This window comes from Papio anubis, chromosome 17 (genome assembly GCF_008728515.1).
Source record: "Papio anubis isolate 15944 chromosome 17, Panubis1.0, whole genome shotgun sequence".
In the NCBI taxonomy this organism is placed as follows: Eukaryota; Metazoa; Chordata; class Mammalia; order Primates; family Cercopithecidae; genus Papio; species Papio anubis.
In genome coordinates this window covers 4,430,295-4,454,920 of record NC_044992.1, presented here as the reverse complement: position 1 = coordinate 4,454,920, position 24,626 = coordinate 4,430,295, and the positions used below count along the sequence as shown (strand labels likewise).

The 24,626-nt window shown below is 50.9% G+C and overlaps 3 protein-coding genes across 4 annotated transcripts; 1 reads left to right on the top strand and 2 right to left on the bottom strand.

Moving 5' to 3' along the window:
- Window positions 1-1,609: 1,609 nt before the first annotated feature.
- Window positions 1,610-3,896, bottom strand: GLTPD2 (glycolipid transfer protein domain containing 2). The gene is given in 7 exon segments (XM_003912149.5): window positions 1,610-2,807; window positions 2,810-3,136; window positions 3,139-3,149; window positions 3,231-3,397; window positions 3,619-3,683; window positions 3,792-3,872; window positions 3,875-3,896. Coding segments are annotated over 7 exon segments (867 nt in total). The 3' UTR covers window positions 1,610-2,613.
- A 1,477-nt stretch (window positions 3,897-5,373) lies between these two features.
- On the top strand, window positions 5,374-7,658 carry VMO1 (vitelline membrane outer layer 1 homolog). Of its 2 annotated transcripts, XM_003912150.5 has the most exons (3): window positions 6,425-6,794; window positions 6,895-7,010; window positions 7,281-7,658. In XM_003912150.5, exons 1-3 carry the CDS (start codon window positions 6,600-6,602, stop codon window positions 7,576-7,578), a joined length of 609 nt encoding a protein of 202 aa, XP_003912199.4. In that variant the 5' UTR covers window positions 6,425-6,599; the 3' UTR covers window positions 7,579-7,658. The 2 variants fall into 2 exon arrangements, with proteins under 2 accessions (XP_031513153.1, XP_003912199.4); XM_031657293.1 differs by lacking the exon at window positions 6,895-7,010 and having other exon boundaries at window positions 5,374-6,794.
- Window positions 7,659-9,686: 2,028 nt separating this feature from the next.
- Window positions 9,687-21,318, bottom strand: TM4SF5 (transmembrane 4 L six family member 5). Its single transcript, XM_003912148.5, has 5 exons — window positions 20,698-21,318; window positions 12,078-12,158; window positions 10,275-10,411; window positions 9,876-10,059; window positions 9,687-9,799 (listed from the first exon to the last, which is right to left on the bottom strand). The coding sequence occupies exons 1-5, from the start codon at window positions 20,872-20,874 to the stop codon at window positions 9,785-9,787; spliced, it is 594 nt and encodes a 197-aa protein (XP_003912197.1). The 5' UTR covers window positions 20,875-21,318; the 3' UTR covers window positions 9,687-9,784.
- Window positions 21,319-24,626: the final 3,308 nt, after the last annotated feature.

The window sequence follows — 24,626 nt, the reverse complement described above, 5'->3', positions numbered from 1 at the left end:
TCAAAATTGAGGTTAGGCCAGGTGCGGTGGCTAAAGCCTGTATTCCCAGCACTTTGGGAGGCCAAGACGGGCAGATCACAAGGTCAGGAGATCGAGACCATCCTGGCTAACACGGTGAAACCCCATCTCTACTAAAAAATACAAAAAAACTTTTTCCTCCTTTTCAAGATTATTTTGCCTTTTCTGGATCCTTTGCATCTCCATTAGGATTTTAGGATTAGCTGTCCATTTCTGCAGAAAAGGCTGTTGGAATTTTGTTAGGGATTGTACTTAATCAATTTGTGGAGTATTGCCATCTTAAAATGTCTTCTTTTCATAACCTGTTTTTTTTTTTTTTTTTCATTTATTCAGGTCTTCCTTAATTTCTTTTAACAGTGTTTATAGTTTTCGATATGTAGGTCTTGCATTTCTTTGGTTAAATTTGTTCCCAAGTATTTTATTCTTTTTGATGCTATTATAAGTGATGTTGTCTTCTTAATTTCATTTTTGGATTGTTCATTGCTAGTACATAGAAATACAACTGATTTTGGTTTTGATATTGTATCCTGCAACTTCATTGAACCATTTATTAGTTCTTTTTTGTTTTTCATTTTTGAGACAGAGTCTTACTCTGTTGCCCAGGCTGGAGTGCAGTGGTGCGATCCCAGCTCACCGCAACCTCTGCCTCCTGGGTTCAAGCAGTTCTCCTGTGCACACCACCATGCCTGGCTAATTTTTGTATTTTTAGTAGAGACGGAGTTTCATCATGTTGGTCAGGCTGATCTCGATCTCCTGACCTCGTGATCTGCCCGCTTCAGCCTCCCAAAGTGTTGCGATTACAGGCATGAGCCACTGCGCCGGGTCATTTATTAGTTCTAATAGTTTGTGTCTATATTCTTTGGGGTTTTCCTATATAAACCATCATATCATCTGTAAATGGAGATAGTTTTATCTCTTCCTTTCCAATCTGGATGCCTTTTATTTCATTATCTTGCCCAGTTGCTCTGGCGAGTTACTTCAGTACAATGTTGAATAGATTGGCAAAAGCAGACATCTTTGTCTTGTTTCTCATTTTAGGGGAAAAACTTAGGGAAAAGTCTTTCATCATTGACAGTGCTGTTAGCTTGGTTTTTCATAGATGCCTAGGCAGGGGAAGTTCCCTTCTATTCCTAATTTGTTGATTGTTTTTGTTTTCTGTTTTTTTTTTTTTTTTTTTTTTTTTTTTTTTTTTTGAGACTGAGTCTCGCTGTGTCACCCAGGCTGAGTGCAGTGGCGCCATCTGGCTCACTGCAAGTCTCGGGCCTCAGGTTCACGCCATTCTCCTGCCTCAGCCTGAGTAGTTGCACCAGGCGCCTGCCACCACCTCGGCTAGTTTTTTGTATTTTTAGTAGAGACGGGGTTTCACCATGTTAGCCCGGATGGTCTCGATCTCCTGACCTCGTGATCCACCCGCCTCGGCCTCCCAAAGTGCTGGGATTACAGGCTTGAGCCACCGCGCCCGGCCGGCCAGGCTGGTCTTGAACTGCTGACCTCAGGTGATCCACTCGCCTCAGCCTCCCAAAGTGCTGAGATTACAGGCGTGAGCCACTGCCCCGACTGTTGATTGTTATTTATTTATTTATTTATTTATTTGAGAAGGAGTCTCGCTCCCATCGCGCAGGCTGCAATGCAGTGGACGTCTCAAAAAACAAACAAACAAACAAACAAAAAAACCCAGAAGGGTCTGGATGATGAGGTTTTTAGTCTGAAGACCTGGAAGAATGGAAGTGTCATTCACTGAGCCAGCAAAGTCTATGCAGGGAGAATTTTGGTGGGGAGGGCGTATTGGAGCTTAGTGTTGGACATGGTAGGTTTGCTATGACTAAGTGACATCCAAGTGGAAATACCTAATAGGCAATCGTATACGTAGGATTCTGGAGTCCGGGAGAAAGTGGATTGAAGTGGTGATTTGGGAGTTATCAGTGTATGAAATGGCAGGGTCTTTCATGTTCAGTGCGGGAGTGGCCGTGTGGCGCTGAGCAGTTGCTTGGTGTGAGGCATGACGCACATGCGCTTGGGTAGCTGAAGGGCGAGGGTGCCATTTATTCACAGAGACAGGGAACACAGGAGAAGGTGCAGTTCTTGGGGGGATGGTGGTGGGACTAGTGTTGGACGTACTGCATTTGCAGTGTCTGTGGAGTGTGCAGGATGCTTGCTGTATATTTGGCTGCACAGGGGTGAAGCTCAGGGAGAAGTCTGAGCTGGAGACTCGGCGTGTGGTTGGCAACCAAAGCCACGGGAGTGACTGCGATAGGCCGGGGAAGCGTGGGTCTCTCGGCTGCCGGGAACAGAGATGACACATCTTCTCACATTCGTTTTTTATTTCCCTTAAGCGCCTGTCGTCATCACACAAAACGCCCTACGTCGATGCTGCCAAGTACTTTTTATTCCTCACAGCTCCTGCCGTCTTTCCGAGACTGCGGACAGAGGGAGCTCAACGCCATTCCCTGCCGGGGGCAGCCCTCGCCGCCGCGACGTCACGGAAGAGGCGGGATACGGAGGCGGCCGCGGCGCCGGCTGCGGAGCTGACCTCGGGCTGCGCGGCCCTACCCCGGGCGATCCGCTCCGTTCCCGCCGGTCCCCGCAGCCGCTGTCCTAGGTCAGCTGGAGCAGGCCGCGCTTGGCCAGCAGGCTCTGGGTGCGGTTGTAGACATCCTCCAGGGTGTCGGCGGCCCGGACCAGCGCGGCCCGCGCCTCCGCCTGGGTGGTTCCAGGACACGCCAGCTCCAGCAGGCGGCGGCGACCCGGGAAGGCGAGGAAGGCGAGGCGGGCGGCCTGACGGACCAGCCGGGGTGATGCGAACCCAGGGCCGCGCGGTAGGCGTCGCTGCACTGCACTCCCGCGTCCGGGCCTCCCAGCGCGCCGGTCGCCTCCCCGTGGAGGCAGAGCTGGGACCAGCGCAGCGCACGTTGCAGCAGGAGCAGCGTGCGAGAGCCCGAGCTCCGGGCCGGGTCCCGGGGGGCCGTCCCCGGCTGCTCCAGCTGTCCCGCCCGCCGCTCCCAAGCCGCCATGGCCGCCAGAGACGAGTAGTGCTCCGCGTCCGGGTCGTGCACCCGAGCCTTCAGGGCTGTCACCTTGGCGAAGGCCTCCCTAGTGGCGAAGGCGAAGACTGAACCAGGGGAGTCAGGAACCTGCATGCGAGATGATTTGAGAGAATGGCGATGTAGCTGCCAAGGAGGCGGGGACCGGCTGGGGGGCGGGAGGCCACTCACTCGACGAGTGCCCGCCATCCCGCCAGGTACGGCGACAGCCTCACATCCCTTTCGGGTTTCACACTGGCGTGGAACGGCCTCATCATACGGCCCAGCGTCCCCCGAGGGGCCAGACACGGAGGCTCTTTCCTCTCCGGGGCCTCCAGGGGTCCCGACTCCTGCCGGACCTGGTGGATAGACACGATGGGAAGAGGTGGGAGCAGATTCCGCCCTGAAGAAATTGTTCCGAAGGTGTAGCTGGTGGCTCTTCTGCTGTGCGCTCAGCTTCCGACGGGAGAGGGGAGACCAGGGGGAGGACCCGCCCTTCGCCGGACCCTCAGCCTGGCTCCACGTCCCCCTGTTCTGGTCCCTCCTGGAGCTCCCGCGCCCAGCCCTGCGCCAAGCATACCTGGAAGGGCGCGGTTCCCCATGGAACGCAGGCCTGAGCCCCGGGTCCGCAGCCCGAGCGGGCGCCTGGGGACAGGAGAAGCAGAGCGGTGAGGGCTAGAGGAAGAGGCTTGAGTCCTGAGGGCCTGGACTCCGGGGTTCCTCCCGGAGCAGGTGAGGGAAAGGGCAGCTCACCTAGGCTCCGAGCACTGAGATAAAGCAGCAGCAGCGCGAAGATAGTGAGAGGAACTGAGTGGCTGAACCAGTGCCGCAGTCTGGGGGCCGCACCGCCACCCCCATGCCTGCTGCTGGGACCACCGCCCCCTTACCAGCCCCTAGCCAGCAAGTGTCCCTCCACCTCCAGGAGGGGAGAGAAGCCCGTGGTGCCCTGAGGGGCAAAGGGTTAATAATTAACCTACTAAGGCCCCTTCCCCTGTGCCCTTCGCCCCAAAGGGCAGCTACCCCGGGTGCGAGGAACCGGGTGAAGGGAATTTGGGGGATTCCATAGCAGTGACAGATCAGTGCCTTTCCCTTCCCCGTAGGGCCAGCTGTAGTAAGAGGCACTCTGAGTACTGGGAAGAGAGGCAGGGGCCAGAACAGCTCCCCTACTGAGCAGTGGTGTGGGCCCTAATTCACTCTGGTCTTGAGTTCTCTCCACTGTAAATTGAGGATAATAATAGGTACTTTGCAAGCTCATGTGTGGATTAAATGATAATGTATATGAAAACACTAAATGGAAAAGCTGACCACAATTGCCCTATAAATATTGAGTTCAAGCATCACACACCTCTGGAATCCAGGGAACACCTACTTCTCTCTGTCTCTCTCTTTTTTTTTTTTTTTTTTTTTTTTTTTTTTTGAGACAAAGTCTCGCTGTGTCACCCAGGCTGGAGAGTGCCGGCTAATTTTTGTATTTTTAGTAGAGACGGGGTTTCACCATATTGGCCAGGTTGGTGTGAAACCCCTGACCTTGTGATCCCTCCGCCTCGGCCTCCCGAAGTGCTGGGATTACAGGCGTGAGTCACCGCTCCCACCCGGGAACACCTACTTCTAAATTGTCTATCTTATCCCCAGGGGACTTTGTCTTGCCCTGCATACATGACCTCTCACAATCGTACTGGATACATGACCTCTCACAATCGTATATACACATCAGGCTTTATCCTTTTGCATTTTTGAGGTTTACTTTTCAAAACTCCAGATTGGCTCTTCAATCATTCATTGCACCAACCTTTGTTAAGTACTTCCTCATGTACTAGGCTTAAAGAATACAAAAATGCCTTCACAGAGCTCAAGGTCCACTGGGGGAGAATGTATCCTCTGTCTCCCGCGATGGAATGTGAGCTCTGATGGCAGGGGCCTTGTTTTTCTTGCTTACAGCACTTGGACTATTGCTTAAGCCAAAACATATTATTGCTAAATAAATAGATACTGAATAAACTGACACTGAATAAATAGATACTAAATAAAGGAGTGTATATGAGGGGCACTTAAATCAGGGGTTGTGGCCCCCTAACAAATTTAGCCAGGCATTTTTAGGCTGGGCACGGTGGCTCACGCCTGTAATCCTAGCACTTTGGGAGGCCAAGGTTGGGCAGATCACCTGAGGTCAGCCTGGCTAACAAGGCAACACCCCGTCTCTGCTAAAAATATACAAATTAGCCAGGCATGGGGGCGAGCGCCTATAATCCCAGCTACTCGGGAGGTTGAGGGAAGAGAGTCGCTTGAACCCGGGAGGCAGAGGTTGCAGTGAGCTGAGGTGGCATCACTGCACTGCAGCCTGGGCAACAGAGTGAGACTTGGTCTCAAAACAAACAAACAAACAAACCAAAAACATACTTAGGTTTTCTTGCTTTTTGTTTTGCAAATTAGGAGTCCACCTGGTGGTCACAGGGGGAAAGGCGTTCCGGGAAAGGACATAAGGATACATACAGAAAGCAATGGAAGAAACAGCATGATCTCTTCTTAGGGGTTCTTAGTCACCTGTCCCCAAACTTCTTAGAATTATTCCTGTTGGGCCGGGCACGGTGGCTCACGCCTGTAATTCCCAGCACTTTGGGAGGCCAAGGCAGGCGGATCATGAGGTCAAGAGATCGAGACCATCCTGGCCAACATGGTGAAACTCCGTCTCTACTAAAAACACAAAAATTAGTGGGGCAGCATGATGGTGCATGCCTGTAGTCCCAGCTACTAGAGAGGCTGAGGCAGGAGAATCGCTTGAACCCAGGAGGTGGAGGTTGCAGTGAGCCGAGATCGTGCCACTGCACTCCAGTCTGGGCAACAGAGAGACTTTGACTCAATAAAATAAAATAAAATAAAAACAAATTATTTCTGTTTGTGTGTATCTTCTTTTAAGGTGGGGAGGGGTGTCCCAGATTCTCAAGGTGTTAGGGCCCTGATCTCTCAGAAGACCTCTCAGAGGAGGAGGAGACTTCTAAGCTGACAGGAAATTTCTCAGCTTCTCCAGTTCAAGGATTCTTGTCTTATCCTCACTTTGACGTCCCCTCACATCCTGGAGGTCTCTGGGTTGCCCTTGACCCATCCTGTCCCTGGTGGGACTCCTGGGAGGTCACTTCCATCCCTGGCCCTGGTCTCCACTCTGTCTCCGCTCTCCCTGCTGGAATGTTTGCCAGCTTGCTTGGCTGTCAACCTAAGGCAAGTTGCTTGCCATTTTTGAGCCTGTTCCCTCTTCTACAAAAGAGGAAGGATAATTCTCATCTCCTAAAAATTGTTGTGAGGGTTAAATAAAACACTGCAAAACACTAACCATAATTCGTAGCCTGTGGTAAATGTTCAATAGGTGATGGTTATTTCAATTCACCCTCTCTCACTGCCCCTCCTCCCCTAGCTCTGGGAGCCTCTGCCTCAGGCAGCAGGAAATAGGGTTCCGGGAGTGGATTAGTTTTGGGTTTCACTTATCTGGGAGGCCCTTCCGCAATCGGAGCCCTCACAGGGGCCAAACTGATATAAATCTGCTTAGGAGGCCTGATTCACAGCTGCAGGATGGAGCCAGGCCGGGGAGCCAAGCTGCTGCCGCTGCTGCTGCTTCTGCAGGCGACGCGTTTCACATGTGCACAGGCAGATGGCTGGAACGGCTACCCGGCGGTCATCGAAGTGACCAACGGGGGTCCCTGGGGCGACTGGGCCTCGCCTGAGATGTGTCCTGACGGATTCTTCGCCAGCGGGTTCTCGCTCAAGGTTGGGGCTCGGCCTTAGGTCCTGGAGAGGGTGGAGATGGGTGGGACCATCGAGCCAAGGATGATAATTCGGTGACTCCCCCTTGCTCTTTCATACCCAGGTGGAGCCTCCCCAAGGCATTCTTGGCGATGACACTGCACTGAATGGGATCAGGCTGCACTGCGTGCGCGGGAGCGTCCTAGGCAACACGCAAGTGGTGGAGTCCCAGTCTGGAAGGTGGGGCACAGGGGTCTAGGATCCCTTGGGGTGATGGTATGTCCCTTACCCTCTATTACATACTCCGTCGCGGCAGGCAGGCTGGCTCCTCCAGAGCTACCGGGCAGTGTAGACGGGGGCGGGGAGGGGGCAAGGGATGGATGGAAGACTCCCCCTCTGTCAGGGAGCACCAAGCCCACCAGGTCAGACACAGCACTTGGCTTGGAAAGTCTCAAGGGCTTGGTGAATGGGGGCGCCGGCAGAGGCAACGCAGCTCCCTTTCCCTTGCAGCTGGGGCGAATGGAGCGAGCCGCTGTGGTGTCGCGGCGGCGCCTACCTAGTGGCTTTCTCGCTTCGCGTGGAGGCACCCACGACCCTCGGTGACAACACAGCAGCGAACAACGTGCGCTTCCGCTGTTCGGACGGCGAGGAACTGCAGGGGCCTGGGCTGAGCTGGGGAGACTTTGGAGACTGGAGTGACCCTTGCCCCAAGGGCGTGTGCGGCCTGCAGACCAAGATCCAGGGACCTAGAGGCTTAAGCGACGACACTGCGCTGAACGACGTGCGCTTATTCTGCTGCCTCAATTGAACGGGGCCGCCGCCGCCGCCGCTCTCTCTCGGGCCAGAAGGCTAGTCTCACTTCCTGCTATTAAAGCTTCTCCGAATTGACTTTAGTCTCGCTTGTTTATTTCATTTCATTTCATTTCATTTCATTTTGCTGTCGCCCAGGCTGGAGTGCAGTGGCGCGATCTGCGCTCACTGCAAGCTCCGCCTCCCGGGTTCATGCCATTCCTGCCTCAGCCTCTGGAGTAGCTGGGACTACAGGCGCCCGCCACAGCGCCTGGCTATTTTTTTTCTTTTTCTTTTTTTGTATTTTTAGTAGAGACGGGATTTCATCGTGTTAGCCAGGATGGTCTCGATCTCCTGACCTCATGATCCGCCCACCTCGGCTTCCCAAAGTGCTGGGATTACAGGCGTGAACCACGGCACCAGGCTAGTCGCGCCTGTTTAAGGGATGGGGAACTGAGTCTCCTTTTCCCCTCCTAACCTGGCACTGGGGGAGGCATACATTTGGGTTTGGTCTCAGGGGTCCATGGTAGATTGCTGAAAGTTATGGACTCGAGAAAAACGCACTTAAACACATAAATTTCAGACAAGTAATGGAAGTCTGGCTTTTTTTTTTTTTGGAGTCTCTGTCGCTCAGGCTGGAGTGCAGTGGTATGATCTTGGCTCACTGCAACTTCCATCTCCAGGGTTCAAGCGATTCTTCTGCCTCAGCCTCCTGAGCAGCTGGGACTATAGGTACCCACCACCACGCCCAGCTCATTTTGTATTTTTAGTAGAGACAGGGTTTCCCTATGTTGGCCAGGCTGGTCCCAAGCTCCTGACCTCTAGTGATCCACCAGCTTCAGCCTCCCAAAGCGTTGGGATTACAGGCTTGCAACATGGTGCCGGCCAGGAAGTCTGGCTTGCTGAGAGTATCTGCACACCCTGCCTCCATTAAGTGCTGAGGTTGTCTCCTTTCTGAACCGGTGACCTAAGATTAAGAAAAATCTACCAAATTATGACCAGATGTGGTGGCTCACAGCTGTAATCTCAGCACTCTGGGAGGCTGAGGCTGGTGGACTGCTTAAACTCAGGAATTGGAGACCAGCCTGGGCAACATGGCGAAACCTCCTCTCTACAAAAAGGACAAAAATTAGCAGGGCTATGGTGGTGTGCACCTGTAGCCCCAGCTACTCAGGAGGCAGAGGCAGGAGGATCGCTTTAGTCCAGGATGTTGAGGCTGCAATGAGCCGAGATCATGCCACTGCACTCCAGCCTGAGTGACAAAGTGAGACCCTGTCTCAAAAAAAAAAAAAAAAATTCTACCAAATTAGGAGGTGACAAGGCCACAATGGCTTTACAGTTCCATTTTCTACAGTTTAAGAGATTACAGTGTCTTTTCCATAGTTTTCATTATTTTCTCCTACAAAACTGATCCCTGTTTAGGATCTTTGTCCTTCCTCTTCTCTCTGCCTATAATCCCCCAAATATCCAGATGGTTAGCAAGCCCTCCTGATCTTAGCTCAAATTTCATTTTCTCAAATTTTCCCTATCATAAAAGAGAGTCTCTCCATAAGTTAATATCAATCCCATTACCAACATGCTTTTAAAAAGTGCTTATTAGCCGCACACGGTGGCTCATGCCTGTAATCCCAATACTTTGGGAGGCTGAAGTGGGAGGATTACTTTTGCTCAGGAGTTCGAGACCAGCTTGGGCAACATTGCAAAACTTCGTCTCTACAAAAAAATTAGCAAGGCATGGTGGCATATGTCTATGGTCCCAGCTACTCGGGAATCTGAGACAGGAGGATTGCTTGAGCCCAGGAGGTGGAGGATGCAGTGGGCCGAGACCGTGCCACTGCTTTCCAGCCTAAGTGACAGCAAGACCCTGTCTTTAAAAAAAAAGTGCTTATTACCTATTGAAATAATTTTTTGCTTCTTTTAAAAATTGCCTATCTTCCACCCTTGGAATGCCAAGTTCTTTGAGAGAACAAAACTTGTCTGCCTTGTTTACCATCGTTATTTCCAGCGCAACCAAATAGCTCAGTATCTGTTAAGAAAGTACAAGAGGGGTGCAGGGGCCCCAAAGCCCAGGTGTATCTGTAGCCTCTTGCACATTCCTTCTAACAGAAGGCACAGTCTGAGACAGGGAAGAGAGCTCAAAGCAGTTTATTCTAGCGAGCCAGGGAGTAAGAGAGCCAGGCAGGCATCCAGGAGGGAGCAGGTGTAACCGGGCGGTCAGTGGAGCCTCAGTGAGTGGCGTCCTGCGGAAAAGAGAAGGTGAGAACGCAGCCAGGACGAGGGAGGTTCCCTCTACAACTCCACCGCACGCCATTTCACCTGTTTTTTCCTGCAATCGCCACAGAAGACACCAATGGTCGCGTTCACCAGCTGGATCCCACACAGTACTATCTCCAGGCACGAGGCGGCCACCAGCAGAGAGAAGAGCGTCACATTCCAGGGGACCACGCGAGGGGGCGCCTCGCACCGATCCCACAGAGTGCCGTTGAGCAAGTAAGCGCCCCTGTGGGAGGGGTAAGGTCACGTGGGAGAAGGCGGCGTGCGCGTGCGCCACCCCCGCCCCAAGAATACGTCCCAGGGGATTTGCAAAGGCCCAGGTAACCCACGTGGAGCAAGTGCTCTCGAAGGTCGAGTCCCGCCCAGGTGTCCCAGTCTACCGGGGAAGGGCGGGAGGGAAGAGGCAGAGAATGCAGGACACGAATACAGGCTAAACCTTACGCGGTGTCTTCGAAGTGGTAGTCCCACTTGCCGTTCATTAAGCATCTGGGTCCATTTCGGAGCCCGGCTCCAGACACCGAGAGGCAGTAGATGGCACCAAGCACCCCGAACGCCGAGGAGAAGACCGAGCGCAGCATCTGGATGTGGTGTGCAAGGGGAAGTAAGGCCCAGTCTCCTCACCTGTGGGTGACGACGCTCCGCGCCAGCCCCCACGCATTATTGAAATCTGCTCCAGTCAGGTTGTTAAAATGTATTTTTTAATGCCGGGCGCGGTGGCTCACGCCTGTAATCCCAGCACTTTGGGAGGCTGAGGCGGGCAGATCACCTGAGGTCGAGAGTTCAAGACCAGCCTGGCAAACATGGAGAAACCCTGTCTTTACTCAAAATACAAAAATTAGCCAGGCGTGGTGGCACATGCTGGAGGCTAAGGCAGGAGAATCGCTTGAACCTGGGAGGCAGAGGTTGCAGGGAGCCGAGATCGTGCCATTGCATTCCAGCCTGGGCAGCAAGAGCGAAACTCCGTCTCAAAAAAAAAAAATGTATTTTTATTTTATTTTATATTCATTTATTTATTTTAGACAGAGTCTTGATCTGTCACCCAGGCTGGAGTGCAGTGGCGCGATCTTGGTTCACTGCAGCTTCTGCCTCCCTAGTTCAAGCCATTCTTGTTCTTTCAGTCTCCCAAGTAGCTGGGATTACAGGCGCCTGCCACCACACCCAGCTAATTTTTATATTTTAGTAGAGACGGGGTTTCACTGTTGGCCAGGCTGGTCTGGAACTCCTGGTCTCAGGCGATCTGCCTGCCTTGGCCTCCCAAAGTGCTGAGATTACAGGTGTGAGACATTGCGCCCAGCCTTGAGTCAGGTTTAAAATACATTTCCTGTCAAACCTGGGGCTTGCAGTTAGGCTAACCCGAAAGCCAGTGGCCGCCGAGGTTCACTGGGGTTGTAGTTCCCCCCTCTCCCCCTCACCCCCCTACCCCTCAGGATCATTGAGATCTGAGATTTGTAGGTGCCAGGGAGGGGTGGGGTGGAGCCTGGGAGTCTGCAGAGGAGCTTGTGTAGCTAGGAATTCCATAGAGAGTGCTGTGGTTCTGCTAGGACAGGTGCAGAAACCGAGTCCAAATTTCTTTTCTTTCTTTCTTTCTTTTTTTTTTTTTTTTTGAGACGGAGTCTTACTCTGTTGCCCAGGTTGGAGTGCAGTGGCGTGATCTTGGCTCACTGCAGCCTCCACCTCCCTTGTTCAAGCTATTCTCCTGCCTCAGCCTCCCCAGTAGCTGGGATTACAGGCGCCCGCCACCACACCTGGCTAATTTCTGTATCTTTTCTTTCTTTCTTTCTTTCTTTTTTTGAAACAGAATTTCGCTCTTGTTGCCCAGGCTGGAGTACAATGGTATGATATTGGCCCACCGCAACCTCTGCCTCCCGGGTTCAAGTGATTTTCCTGCCTCAGCCTCCCGAGTAGCTGGGATTACAGGTGCCTGCCACCATGCCTGGCTAATTTCTGCATCTTTTCTCTTCTTCTTCTTCTTTTTTTAAAAATCACTGCTTACTACAGCCTTGACCCCCTGGGCTCAAGCGGCCCTCCCGCCTCAGCCTCCTGAGTAGCCAAGATTGCAGGTTCTTACCACCACACCCAGCTAATTTTTGTATTGTTAGTAGAGATAGGGGTCTCGCCTTGTTGCCTAGGCTAGTCTAGAATTCCTGGCTCAAGCCATACTCCCACCTCAGCCTGCTAAAGTGTTGGGATTACAGGCATGAGACACACCCCCAGTCCTGAATTCCTTCTTAATTTGGATCTTACCCTGCAGCGATTTCCACAGCACCCAGCGCCACAGCAGCCCTTGCCCCCTGCCCGAACGGCTGCAATTCCCGGACACAGCACCTGTGGGACAAAAGTCTTTGTTATAGTGCATCTGCCCAGATCCTCCAGGCCTGACCTGCATCAGTGCCTACCTCCTTCAGGAAGCTTCCTGTGATGCCTTCAGCCCTTTGGACTGTAGAAGACCTTATCTCTACTTCTCCTGGAGCGCTGCTGGGCTTCACCTTACTTTATCCTTGTTTATGTGCCTACCTTATCTCTGTCCAGATTGTGGCCTCTGCAGGGTAGGGCCCAATATCATTATTTTCCCCAATCTTGGCACATAGTAGGTGTGCTACTGAATGGCAGTCAGGGAGACCACTTCACATGCTATGAATTGATTAATCTCTCAGGGTCTCAGTTTTGCCCTGCATAAGATGGGTCTGGAAGATCTACCTGACAGGTCTGTTCTCAGGATTGAATGGGAGAACAAGCTGACTTGGTGTCAAGACTGGCTCAGAGGCCGGGCACAGTGGTTCACACCTGAAATCCCAGCACGTTGAGAGGCTGAGGCGGGCAGATCACCTGAGGTCGGGAGTTCCAGACCAGCCTGACCAACATGGAGAAACCCCGTCTCTGCTAAAAATACAAAATTAGCTGCGTATGGTGGCACATGCCTATAATCCCAGCTACTAGGGAGGCTGAGGCAGGAGAATTACTTGAACCCGGGAGGTGGAGGTTGTGGTGAGCTGAGATCGTGCCATTGCACTCCAACCTGGGCAATAAGAGTAAAACTCCGTTTCAAAAAAAAAAAAGACTGGCTCAGAGTAACTCAATAGTTATAAGTTCCCTCAGCAGCAGGATGGGATAGTGGTATTGGAGTGTCTGGTGAATTGGGATTATGGTAGAGTGTGGAAAAGTGCTAGTGAATGGTCTAGCACTCTTGCTAGATTCAGCCCTTGGTCTTTTTTTCTCCCCGTGGCTTTCCTAACAATGCCCATCCCCTTTCAGGGAATCAGCTCTTCACTCTGCCAGAAGTTGCCTCCAAAATTGATGCCTCCAGATCCTATGTTCACTTGAATGTCTTGGTTTTAGCTCAAATTCAACAAGCCTCATGCTGATCTCATGATATTCCTCAAATTCATCTCCCTTTGACTTTCTTGTCTCCATCAGTGGAAAAAATAACATCTACTAGGTCACCCAGGCTGGAAATCTTTAATCTTACACCCAGAAAGATATCAAATTTTCTCAAATTTTCCTTAAGTGGCTCCTGAATCTGTGAGTTCTTCCCCACATTGAATCCCTAATCACCTCCCATGAGGATGTTCTCAGTCTCCCTATTATACTCCCATAGCTCTCGCCCCATATCATCCCACACTCTATCCTCTATCAGATTAAACATAGCTTTTATCTTTCTTTCTTTCTTTCTCTTTCTTTCTTTCTCTCTCTCTTTCTCTCTTTCTCTTTCTTTCTCTTTCTCTTTCTTTCTCTCTTTTTCCTTCTTTCCTTCTTTTCTCTCTCTCCCTTTCTTTCTTTCTTTCTTTCTTTCTCTTTCTTTCTTTCTCTCTCTCTCTCTCTCTTTCCTTCCTTCCTTCCTTCCTTCCTTCCTTCCTTCCTTCCTTCCTTCCTTCCTTCCTTCCTTCTTTCTTTCTTTCTTTCTTTCTTTCTTTCTTTCTTTCTTTCTTTCTTTCTTTCTTTCTTTCTTTCTTTCTGAAACAGGGTCTCTCTCTGCCAGCCATGCTGGAATGCAGTGGCTTGATCATGACTGACTTTAGCCTTGACCTCCTGGGCTCAAGTGATCCTCCTGCCTTAGCCTCCTGAGTAGCTGGTGTTACAGGCATGCACCATCATACTTAGCTAATTAAAAAAAAAATTTGTAGACATGGTGTCTTGCTATTTGCTCAGGCTGGTCTTGAACTCCTGGGCTCCTCCTGCCCTGGCCTCCTGAATTGCTGGGATGACAGGTATAAGTCACTGCACCTGGCCTAAATATAGCTTTCAACTCGTCTTTTCTCCGCTCAAATCCTTTAGGGTCTCTTCACAGAGAAGCCCGTCAAGACTGAACTCTTTTTTTGTTTGTTTGTTTTTGAGACAGAGTCTCACTCTGTTGCCAGGCTGGAGTGCAGTGGTGTGACCTTGGCTCAATCCCAGGTTCAAGCGATTCTCCTGCCTCAGCCTCCTGAGTAGCTGGGATTACATGCACACGCCACCACGCCAGGCTAATTTTTTGTATTTTAGTAGAGACGGGGGTTTCACCATGTTGGCCAGGATGGTCTCGATCTCCTGACCTTGTGATCCGCCTGCCTTAGCCTCCCAAAGTGCTGGGATTACAGGCGTGAACCACCGCACCCAGCTAAGACTTGCAACTTTAATGCCTAACTCTTGTAAGGCATTCAAGGCTCCTCACCTGGCTCCAGCCTTATCTTTATCTTTGTTGCACCAGGTCAGGTTCTTTGCCTGTCTCCTATCTCCGGAATTCCACAGCTGTCTTGCTTTTTGCTTTCTTGTGTGTGTGTGTGTGTGTTTGCTTTTTGAGACAAGATCTCACTCTGTCACCCAGGCTGAATTGCAGTGGTACAATCATGGCTCACTGCATCCTCGACCTCCTGGGATCAAATGATCTTCTCACCTTGGCCTCCCGAGTAGCTGGGTCTACAGGTGCAGAACACCATGCTTGGCTAATTTTTTTGTAGAGTTGATGTCTTACTACATTGCCTAGCTGGTCTCGAACTCCTGGGCTCAAGCAATCCTCCTGTCTCAGCCTCCTCAAATGCTGAGATGACAGGCATGAGCCACTGTGCCTGGCTCCTCATGTGTCTTATCTGGCACACACCACCCAAGGCAGCATTTTGTGCTTCTCCAGGGAAGGGACTGAGAGTATCAGTTCTACTAGATCATCCCCAGCAACCTCAGAGAAACACCTGTTCTCTCCTTTTCCTGTCTCATGACAGGGCCAGGACCCATGCTGACACCTTTGCTTAGCCTCCCTGGTTAGGTCACTAACTGGAGGCTTGTGGATCCAAACACACCTAGAATTGCCTTTTGGATTGACCAATTTTGAATGATCTACTTATCTGAGGTTTTTGTTTCTGTTTTTTTTTTTTTTTGAGACGGAGTCTCGCTCTGTCGCCCAGGCTGGAGTGCAGTGGCCGGATCTCAGCTCACTGCAAGCTCCGCCTCCCGGGTTTACGCCATTCTCCTGCCTCAGCCTCCCGAGTAGCTGGGACTACAGGCGCCCGCCACCTCGCCTGGCTAGTTTTTTTTTGTATTTTTTAGTAGAGACGGGGTTTCACCGTGTTAGCCAGGATGGTCTTGATCTCCTGACCTCGTGATCCGCCCGTCTCGGCCCCCCAAAGTGCTGGGATTACAGGCTTGAGCCACCGCGCCCGGCCTTTGTTTCTGTTTTTGCTTTTTTGAGAAAGGGTCTCACATTTTTGCCCAGACTGGAGTACAGTGGCATGATCACGGTTCATGAAGCCTCGACCTCCTGGGCTCAAGTGACCCTCCCACTTTAGCCTTCAAGTAGCTGGGATTACAGGCTTGTACCACCACACTCAGCTAATTTTTTCTTTTCTTCTTTTTTCTTTTTTTTTTTTTTTTTGTGAGACGAAGTTTTGCTCTTGTTGCCCAGGCTGGAGTGCAATGGCAGGATGTTGGCTCGCTGCAACCTCTGCCTCCCATGTTCAGGGGATTCTCCTGCCTCAGCCTCCCAAGAAGCTGGGATTACAGGCATGCGCCACTACACCCTGCTAACTTTGTATTTTTAGTAGAGACAAGGTTTCTCCATGTTGGTCAGGCTGGTCTCCAACTCCTGACCTCAGGTGATCAGGTTGTTTCGGCCTCCCAAAGGGCTGGGATTATAGGCGTGAGCCACCGTGCCTGGCCAGACCCAGCTAATTTTTAAATTTTTGTTGAGATGGAGTCTCACTGTGTTGCCCAAGTTGGTCTTGAATGCCAGGACTCAAGCGATTCTCTTGCCTCCACCTCCCAAAGTGCTGGGATTTTACAGGCACGAGCCACCACACCTGGCCCTATTTGAGATTTTTACTCTTTTGATTAAAGTATTTGCTTCCCTTTGTAGTATGTGCTTCTCTGTCTCAGTCTTTGCCATCTTTCTGTCTTAGTGAAAAGAAAAGGGTCATCATCATAAATGAAGAAGAAAACATGGTGTTTAAGCCCAAATCGGCTATTTCTCCATCTCCATAGCCACTGGCCTAGTCCAAGCCACTGTCATCTCTCCTGGATGACTTCTGTGACCTCACTTTGGTCTTTCTTTTCTTTTTCTTTTTTGTTTTTTTTTGAGAGGGAGTCTCGCTCTGTTGCCCAGGCTGGAGTACAGTGGCGCAATCTCAGCTCACTGCAAGCTCCGCCTCCCGGGTTCACATGATTCTCCTGCCTCAGCCTCCTGAGTAGCTGGGATTACAGGCACCTGCCACCATGACCGGCTAATTTTTGTATTTTTAGTAGAGACGGGGTTTCGCCATGTTGGTCAGGCTGGTTTTGAACTCCTGACCTCAGGTGATCCGCCCACCTCGGACTCCCAAAGTACTGAGATTATAGGCATGAGCTACTGTGTCCAGCCCATTCTACTGTTGAAGGACATTTGGATAGTTCCCAGTTTGTTTGTTTTGCAAATAATGCCGCTATAAACATTCTTGTAGAGGTATTTAGGTACAAATACGTGTGCATTTCTGTTGGATAAAAACCTAGCAGTAAAACTGCTGATTCTTAAGACATGCAAATATTCAGTGCTAATGGATATTGCCAGTTTTCTGTGGTTCTTATGCAGGCGTGGTGGCACATGCCTGTAACCCCAGCTACTTGGGAGGCTGAGGCATGAGAATCGTTTGAACCTGGGAGGTGGAGGTTGTGGTGAGCTGAGATAGCGCCACTGCACTCCAGCCTGGGCAACAAGAGCAAAACTCTGTCTCAAATAAAAAAAAAAAAAAAGAAGCCAGACACATACCCTATGATTCCATTTGTGCAAAGTGCAAACTAAGCCAAACTAGTCTATGGGGTTAGAAGACAAAATAGTGGTTACGCTTGTTGGTGAGGTGATTCTGGGATTTCGTGTGTGGCGAGAGGCATGTCTGCACTTCTGGTAATGATCTGTTTCTTGACCTGGGCTCAGATGTGCTCACTTTGTAAAAGTTTGTTGAGCTGTGTACAAAGGATCTGGGTACTTGTCTGTATGACTTAAACAAAAAATTTTAAAACTTGAAAAAAAAAAAAGTGCAAAAAGTCCTTCAATAGTTTTCTGTTGTACTTATAATAAAAATTCAAATGACTCCACTGTGGCTTTCTGGGGTGTTCCAGGCCTCGCCTCTGCCCTCCTCAGACCTCATCTCATTACACCTCACCTCACCGGCCACCTGTCTGATCCTCAGAAGTGGGGAACTTGTTCCCACCTTAGACTTTGTACTTCCAGCCCCCAGTGTCTGCAACACTCACACCTTCTTCTTGTCATCTGGGTCTCGGTTCAGACATCACCTCATAGAGCCCTTCCCTGAAAAACCTACAAAAAGTGGCATCTGCTTTGCCTCAGAGCTCTTCATGCCAGCACCATTTTATTTTATTTTTATTTTTATTTTTATTTTGAGACAGAGTTTCACTCTTGTTGCCCAGGCTGGAGTACAATGGTGTAATCTTGATTCACTGCAACCTCCGCCTCCCAGGTTCAAGCGATTCTCCTAACTCAGCCTCCCGAGTAGCCGGGATTACAGGCATGCACCACTATGCCTGGCTAATTTTTGAGACGGAGTCTCGCTCTGTTGCCCAGGCTGGAGTGCAGTGGCCAGATCTCAGCTCACTGCAAGCTCCACCTCCCGGGTTCACGCCATTCTCCTGCCTCAGCCTCCTGAGTAGCTGGGACTACAGGCGCCCGCCACCTCGCCCGGCTAGTTTTTTGTATTTTTTAGTAGAGACGGGGTTTCACCGTGTTAGCCAGGATTGTCTCCATCTCCTGACCTCGTGATCTGCCCGTCTCGGCCTCTCAAAGTGCTGGGATTACAGGCTTGAGCCACCGTGCCCGGCCGCCTGGCTAATTTTTGTATTTTTAGTAGAGATGGGGTTTCTCCATGTTGGTCAGGCTGGCCGTGAACTCCTGACCTCGTGATCCACCTGCCTCAGCCTTCCAAAGTGCTGGGATTACAGGCGTGAGCCACTGCACCTGGCCGATGGTACCTACTTCTATCTGAAATTGCCTTGCCTAGTTCTATACTTCATTCAATGACTTTTTTATTTTTTATTTTTTTGAGACAGAGTCTCGTTCTGTTGCCCAGGCTGGAGTGCAGTGGCGAGGTCATAGCTCACTGCAGCCATTCATTTCTGGGCCCAAACTAGGACTACAGGCACACACTACCATTCTGTGACTATTAATTCGGTGTCTGTTAAGTGTAAGGTGCTGGTCTAGTACTGGGTATGTAGCAGCCAACAAAGCAGGCAGTGCTTGCCCTTGTGGGACTTCCAGCCTTGCTTCCGTGAGACTGGTGGCCTCATCAAAGGGAACACAAGCTTCAGGGAGAGAGGAACCTGTCTGTGTCCCTGTGGTATAGAGCAGTGCTTATTTATTTGTTTATTTATTTATGAGATGGAGTCTTGCTCTGTTGCCCAGGCTGGAGCGCAATGGCGCAATCTTGGCTCACTGCAACCTCTGCCTCCCGGGTTCAAGCGATTCTCCTGCCTCAGTCTCCCGAGTTGCTGGGATTACAGGCACCTGCCACAATGCCTGGCTAATTTTTGTATGTATATTTTTAGTAGAGACGGGGTTTCACCATGTTGGCCAGACTGGTGTTGAAATCCTGACCTCAGGTGATTGGCCCGCCTCCGCCTCCCAAAGTGCTGGGATTACAGGTGTGAGCCACCGTGCCCGGCCGGGTGGTGCTTCTTGAGAGTGACTCTGGGCACAGAGGTAGGAGGAAGGTAGCTGTGAATGCGTATTTGGGGAGGGCAGCCTCAGGGAGCTCCGCTGAAGCAAGTTGGTTAGATGGGGCAGAGGAGAGTGGTTTAGGTTGGAGAGGGAGCACCCCGTGACACTGGTTAAGTGTGTCAGCCTGAGAGGAGTGTGACTCTCAGAGAGAGTTGAATTTAGAGCGATGGAGTAGAGAATAACAGCCAAGAATCCATGCACGAGGAGGGAGTAGAAGAAAAGATACCAGAGAGTAAGAGGGGATTGTTGGTTAAAGGAGAGGTATCCTCTTTCAGCAAATAGAGGTGTGACCAGCAAAAGGGACGAAGGGGAGCTCTCCCCTGGAGAACGTCATTAGCCAGCTGTCCTGAGAAGTGGGGAACTGTGCTGGGTAGATCTTTTATCTTTATCTCACGAAGATATTAAACTAGGTTGACCATCCCAAAGTTTCCCTAAATGGGTGGAGAGTTGGAAGACGGGGGTTAGTAAATTTGGGACATCTGTGTCTCCTCTTCCTCCACTTCTGACAGATCCTAGTCTTGACCAGGCGTGGTGGCTCACATCTATAATTCTAGCACTTTGGGAGGCTGAGGCAGGAGGATCACTTGAACCCAGGAGTTTGAGACCAGTCTGGGCAACATAGGGATACTCCGTCTCTACAAAAAATTTAATCCAGGGGCGGTGGCTCACATCTGTAATACCAGCACTTTGGGAGGCTGAGGCAGGCAGATCACCTGAAGTCAGGAGTTCAAGACCAGCCTGGCCGATGTGGCAAAACCCCGTCTCTACTGAAAATGCAAAAATTAGCTGGGTGTGGTGGCACGTGCCTGTAATCCCAGCTACTCAGGAGGCTGAGGTAGGAGAAATGCTTAAACCCAGGAGGCAGAGGTTGCAGTGAGCAGAGATGTGGCACCACTGCACTCCAGCCCGGGCGACAGAGCGAGACTCCCTCTCAAGTTACCTGGGTGTGGTGATGCCCACCTGTGGTTCCAGCTACTCAGAGGCTGAGGCGGGAGGACTGCTTGGGTCCAGGAGGTTGGGGCTACAGTGAGCCATGTTTGCACCACCACACTCCAGCCCAGGCAATAGAGACCCTGTCTAAAAACAAAAACAAACAAAAAAACCCCACCCCGCACCCCCGGCAAATACATTCTCATCTACCGGAAGACGGCTTGGGGGCATCCTCCCTGCCATACTGACCTAGGTTCTGAGTTTATCCTTAGCAGTTGGCACAGATTGGGCTTCCAGAAATGTGGGGTGAGAGTGAAGGGACGTGGAGGCAGGGGAGGGTGACTGATCCGTGACGTCAGTCCCTGGCTCTGAGTAACTTCGCTGCGCCCCACCCTCGTGCCTCTTATCATCCTGCCCTGGTGACGTCTCTGACAACCAGCTGCTCCTTCTGCCTCGACCGTTGTAGTGAGGTTTTCCCAGCATCTGCTCAACAGTGAGGACAGGGAGGACAGGCGGGACACGCTCCCTACCCGGTAGGGGAGCTCTTTAGAGCACTGAGGCTCTCGTCCTTTCTGTTCTCAGATATTCAGCTTGGGTCCCTGGGGCTCCTCTAGGACTGACTCCAGAGGGCTCCTAGCCCCGACCAAGCCATTGTCATCCTCTCCCAAGGACCCGTCCTTATTCCCCTCTCCCTGTCCCTCCTGTTCAGAACCCCTTAGGTGGCACCCAGCCACCTGGCCCGGGCTCCCCTGCCAGCCTTCTCACCATCAGGCCTCCGCCGATGAAGCCGCCCATGAGCCAGACTTGCAAGCTGAGTTGGTTGGTGTTGGTCCAGGAGGTCTCCCCATTAGGCACCAGCAGGAGGGCATTGGCCACGATGCAGACCAGGGAGAGGGTGATGAGGGAGAGCCCCACGCAGCGGGCACACTTTCCCGTACACATGGTGAGGTGTTAGGAAGAGCAGGCAGTGAGTGAAAGTAAGCCTGCGGTTCCCAGGTCCAGAGGAAAATAAGCGTGGAGCACGGAGCAAAGGTCGGACAGAGGCGTGGTAGAAACTGGCAGGATCAGAATGATAAGGGAGAGGAGCACAGGATATGGGCCCGGAGGAGGCAGAGGCGGAGGAGCTGCAGCCCTGAGGTGAAGGGAGGATGTGGTGATGGACAAGTGGGGACTATGGACACATACCCTGGGTTAATGCCTTCCTGTTTTTTCTGCACAGCTCCACAGCCTCTCTCTCTGTTGGTTCCATAGCTGCTTTGCAACTTAGCCAAGCCCCTTTATGTCTCCAAGTCTTGGCTGCCTCATCTGTATAAAGTGATGCCACTTGTGGCCGGGCACGGTGGCTCACACCTGTAATCCCAGCACTTTGGGAGGCTGAGGTGGGTGGATCACCTGAGGTCAGGAGTTTGAGACCAGCCTGGCCAACATGGTGAAACCCTGTCACTACTAAAAATACAAAAATTATCTGGGCATGGTGGCGGGCACCTGTAATCCCAGCTACTCAGGAGGCTGAGGCAGGAGGATCACTTGAACCTGGAAGGTGGAGGTTGCAGTGAGCTGAGATCGTGCCATTGCACTCCAGCCTGTGTGACAAGAGCAAAACTCTTTCTCAAAAATTAAACAAATAAATAAATAATTAATTAAATAAGTGACGCCACTTGCCTTGTGGGCTACTTGTGAGGATTAAATGGGACAACCTGAGAAGTATTCTGTAAACTAGGAAGCACAGAGCAGATGTGTGGTGGCCTCTTCATTTCTGCTAGCCTCACAGGGAGTGTTCTTCTCAGGGAGAAATTAAAGAGATGATTGTGGGCTCTTATTGTCCTTGCATTTCATGTTCTCGGTATTTGATTATTGATGTCTTCTCCTCTTGAGACCACTACCTGTCACTCAGGGTGGGCTCAGGACCTAGGCCTCATTGATGAGAGCGTTCTATCCCACTAGCCTCGGTGTTTGATTTAGCAACAGCCATGTGATCTGAGCCAGCTCTGTGAGAATCAGCTTCTGCCTTTTTTTGTTGGCATTTTGAGGTCAAAGAAGTTGTTTTTGTTGGGGTGCTGCAGTTTCCCTGATAACTTCTCTCTTACTCTGCCACTCAGGCTAGAGTGCAGTGGCACGATCTTGGCTCACTGCAACCTCTGCCTCCTGGGTCTCAGAAGCAAACAGGAGAGTGAAGGCCCCCACAGAATGAACCTAGTTTGAGTAGGATGTGGGAGTGCCGTGAAGCGATGAGGGTGGCAGGAAGGGCTGCAGGGCTTCAGAGGGCATGCGATGAGGCTGTCACCTGGAAAGTGTCACCAGCCAGTAGCCCCTGATGCAGCCCTTCCCAGCGGCCCACTCAGACCACTACAGAAACGTGGAAAATGGAGAAAGCTTACCACTCAGAATGGAAGGCCAGCATCTCTGCTATTTATAAGACAGAGGAACTGGATTGAGAAAAATGTATAGAGAATTTACCTCTTGAATCAGAGGACACCTGAAAAAGAAAATACTTTGAACCTCACCCAACTATTTGTCTCTGACTCATAGGCAATTATGATAACTGATAATTTGGTTTTGCTTCTGTTGGCATGTTTAATGCTTTAAAAAATATCTCCATATTGCTTCTGATGTTTTCTGTCCCGTTTCTTTTTTGTTTTTTGAGGTGGAGTTTTGCTCTTGTTGCCCAGGCTGGAGTACAACGGTGTGATCATGGCTCACTGCAACCTCTGCCTCCCGGGTTCAAGAGATTGTCCTGCCTCAGCCTCCCGAATAGCTGGGATTACAGGCATGTGACATCACGCACCGGCTAATTTTGTATTTTTAGTAGAGACAGGGTTTCTCCATGTTGGCCAGGCTCATCTCAAACTCCCAACCTCAGATGATCCCCCGCCTCGGCCTCCCAAAGTGCTGGCATTACAGGCATGAGCCACTGTGCGCAGCCTCTGTCCCTTTTCTTTAAAGATTTTACATTCTCCCCTTTTTTTTTTTTTCTTTGAGATAGGGTCTCTGTCACTCAGACTAGAGTGCCATGGTAAGATAATCATGGCACTGCAGCTGTGACCTCCTGGGCTCAAGCAGTCTTCTCACTTCAGCCTCCTTAGTAGCCAGGATTACAGGCCCACACCACCACACTCAACTAATTTAAAAATTTCTTTTTACAGATGAAGTCTTCCTATGTTGCCCAGACTGGTCTTGAACTCCTGGGCTCAAGCTCTCCTCCTACCTTGGTCTCCCAAAGTGTTGGGATTACAGGCGTGAGCTACTGTACCCAGCCCTCCTTAGTTGTTGTTGTTGTTGTTGTTGTTTTAGACAGAGTCTCACTCTGTCGCCCAGGCTGGAGTGCAGTGGCTCAATCTCGGCTCACTGCAACCTCTGCCTCCTGGGTTCAAGCGATTCTTCTGTCTCAGCCTGCCACGTAGCTGGGATCACAGGCGCCTGCCGCCATACCTGGCTAATTTTTGTGTATTTAGTGGAGACAGGGTTTCACCATGTTGATGGGACTGGTCTCGAACTCCTGTCCTCTGAGCCACCCACCTCAGCCTCTTAAAGTGCTGGGATTACAGGCGTGAGCTAGTGCACCCAGTCCTCCTTAGTTTTAAAAGGCTTATTTTAAACCCTAGTGGTGGTTACTTTTAAGTCTTGCGAAAGTATCCTTTAACTTGTTAGTCGGCCTCTTTCTGAAACTGCCTGTCATCTCTGCAGGCTCCTTTGAGGGACAAGGTATAGATGGCTTACCTTGCTTACAGCCATAGGACCATGTGAGCCTGTGATTAAAATGGAATGTTTGCCCCAGTTCTTCAATTCTCCCTGTGTCCATGCCCTTTGCTGTGCCATTTTGTGGTTCCTCCCACTAGAGGTAGCATGTACCTCCTACCATAAGAGCAAAATGGAATGTGGGCAGCAGTGACAATCTCCCAGTTCTGAGCCTAGGCTTTCAGAGGCAGTGTGTGGTGACACTTGCTATCCTGTGTCACTATCATTGCCATGGAAAGGACATACCTGAGTGATCCCACTGGTAAAATGAAGGTGTAAGATATAAGGAGGCCGGGCGCGGAGGCTCACGCCTGTAATCCCAGCACTTTGGGAAGCTGAGGTGGTAGATCACGAGATCAGGAGTTCGAAACCAGCCTGGCCAACACGGAGAAACCCCGTCTGTACTAAAAATACAAAAAAAATTAGCTGGGTGTGGTGGCACGCACCTGTAATCCCAGCTACTCGGGAGGCTGAGGCAGGAGAATTGCTTGAACCCAGGAGGTGGAGGTTGCAGTGAGCCGAGATCGTGCCACTGCACTCCAGCCTGGGTGACAGAGGAAGACTCCATCTAGGAAAAATAAAAAGATACAAGGAAAAGGGTCACATTGGATCCCACCCTAGATCACCTGACCCCCAGCCAACTCATATGTGTGTATCAGTGAAATAAATGCGTATATTTATATGACGCTAAGACTTCGTCAGGGGGCGCTGGTTTGTTGCCCAGTAACAGGTTCCTGATACAGAACCCCTTATCCAGGCCAGGGCTGGTTGATTGAGGAACAAGTAGCTGACCCAAAGCCAGACATGTAGCCAGAGACCTGTGAGGTCTCTTGAGGTGAGAACTCCATCCACCAGAGGTACGCTGACTGGATAATGACCAATCCACCAACTGGATCTTCGTGATTGGGAAATGTGTCTGTGAGACAAGCTGAGAGTCATCTGAGAGTGAGGTGTTTCAA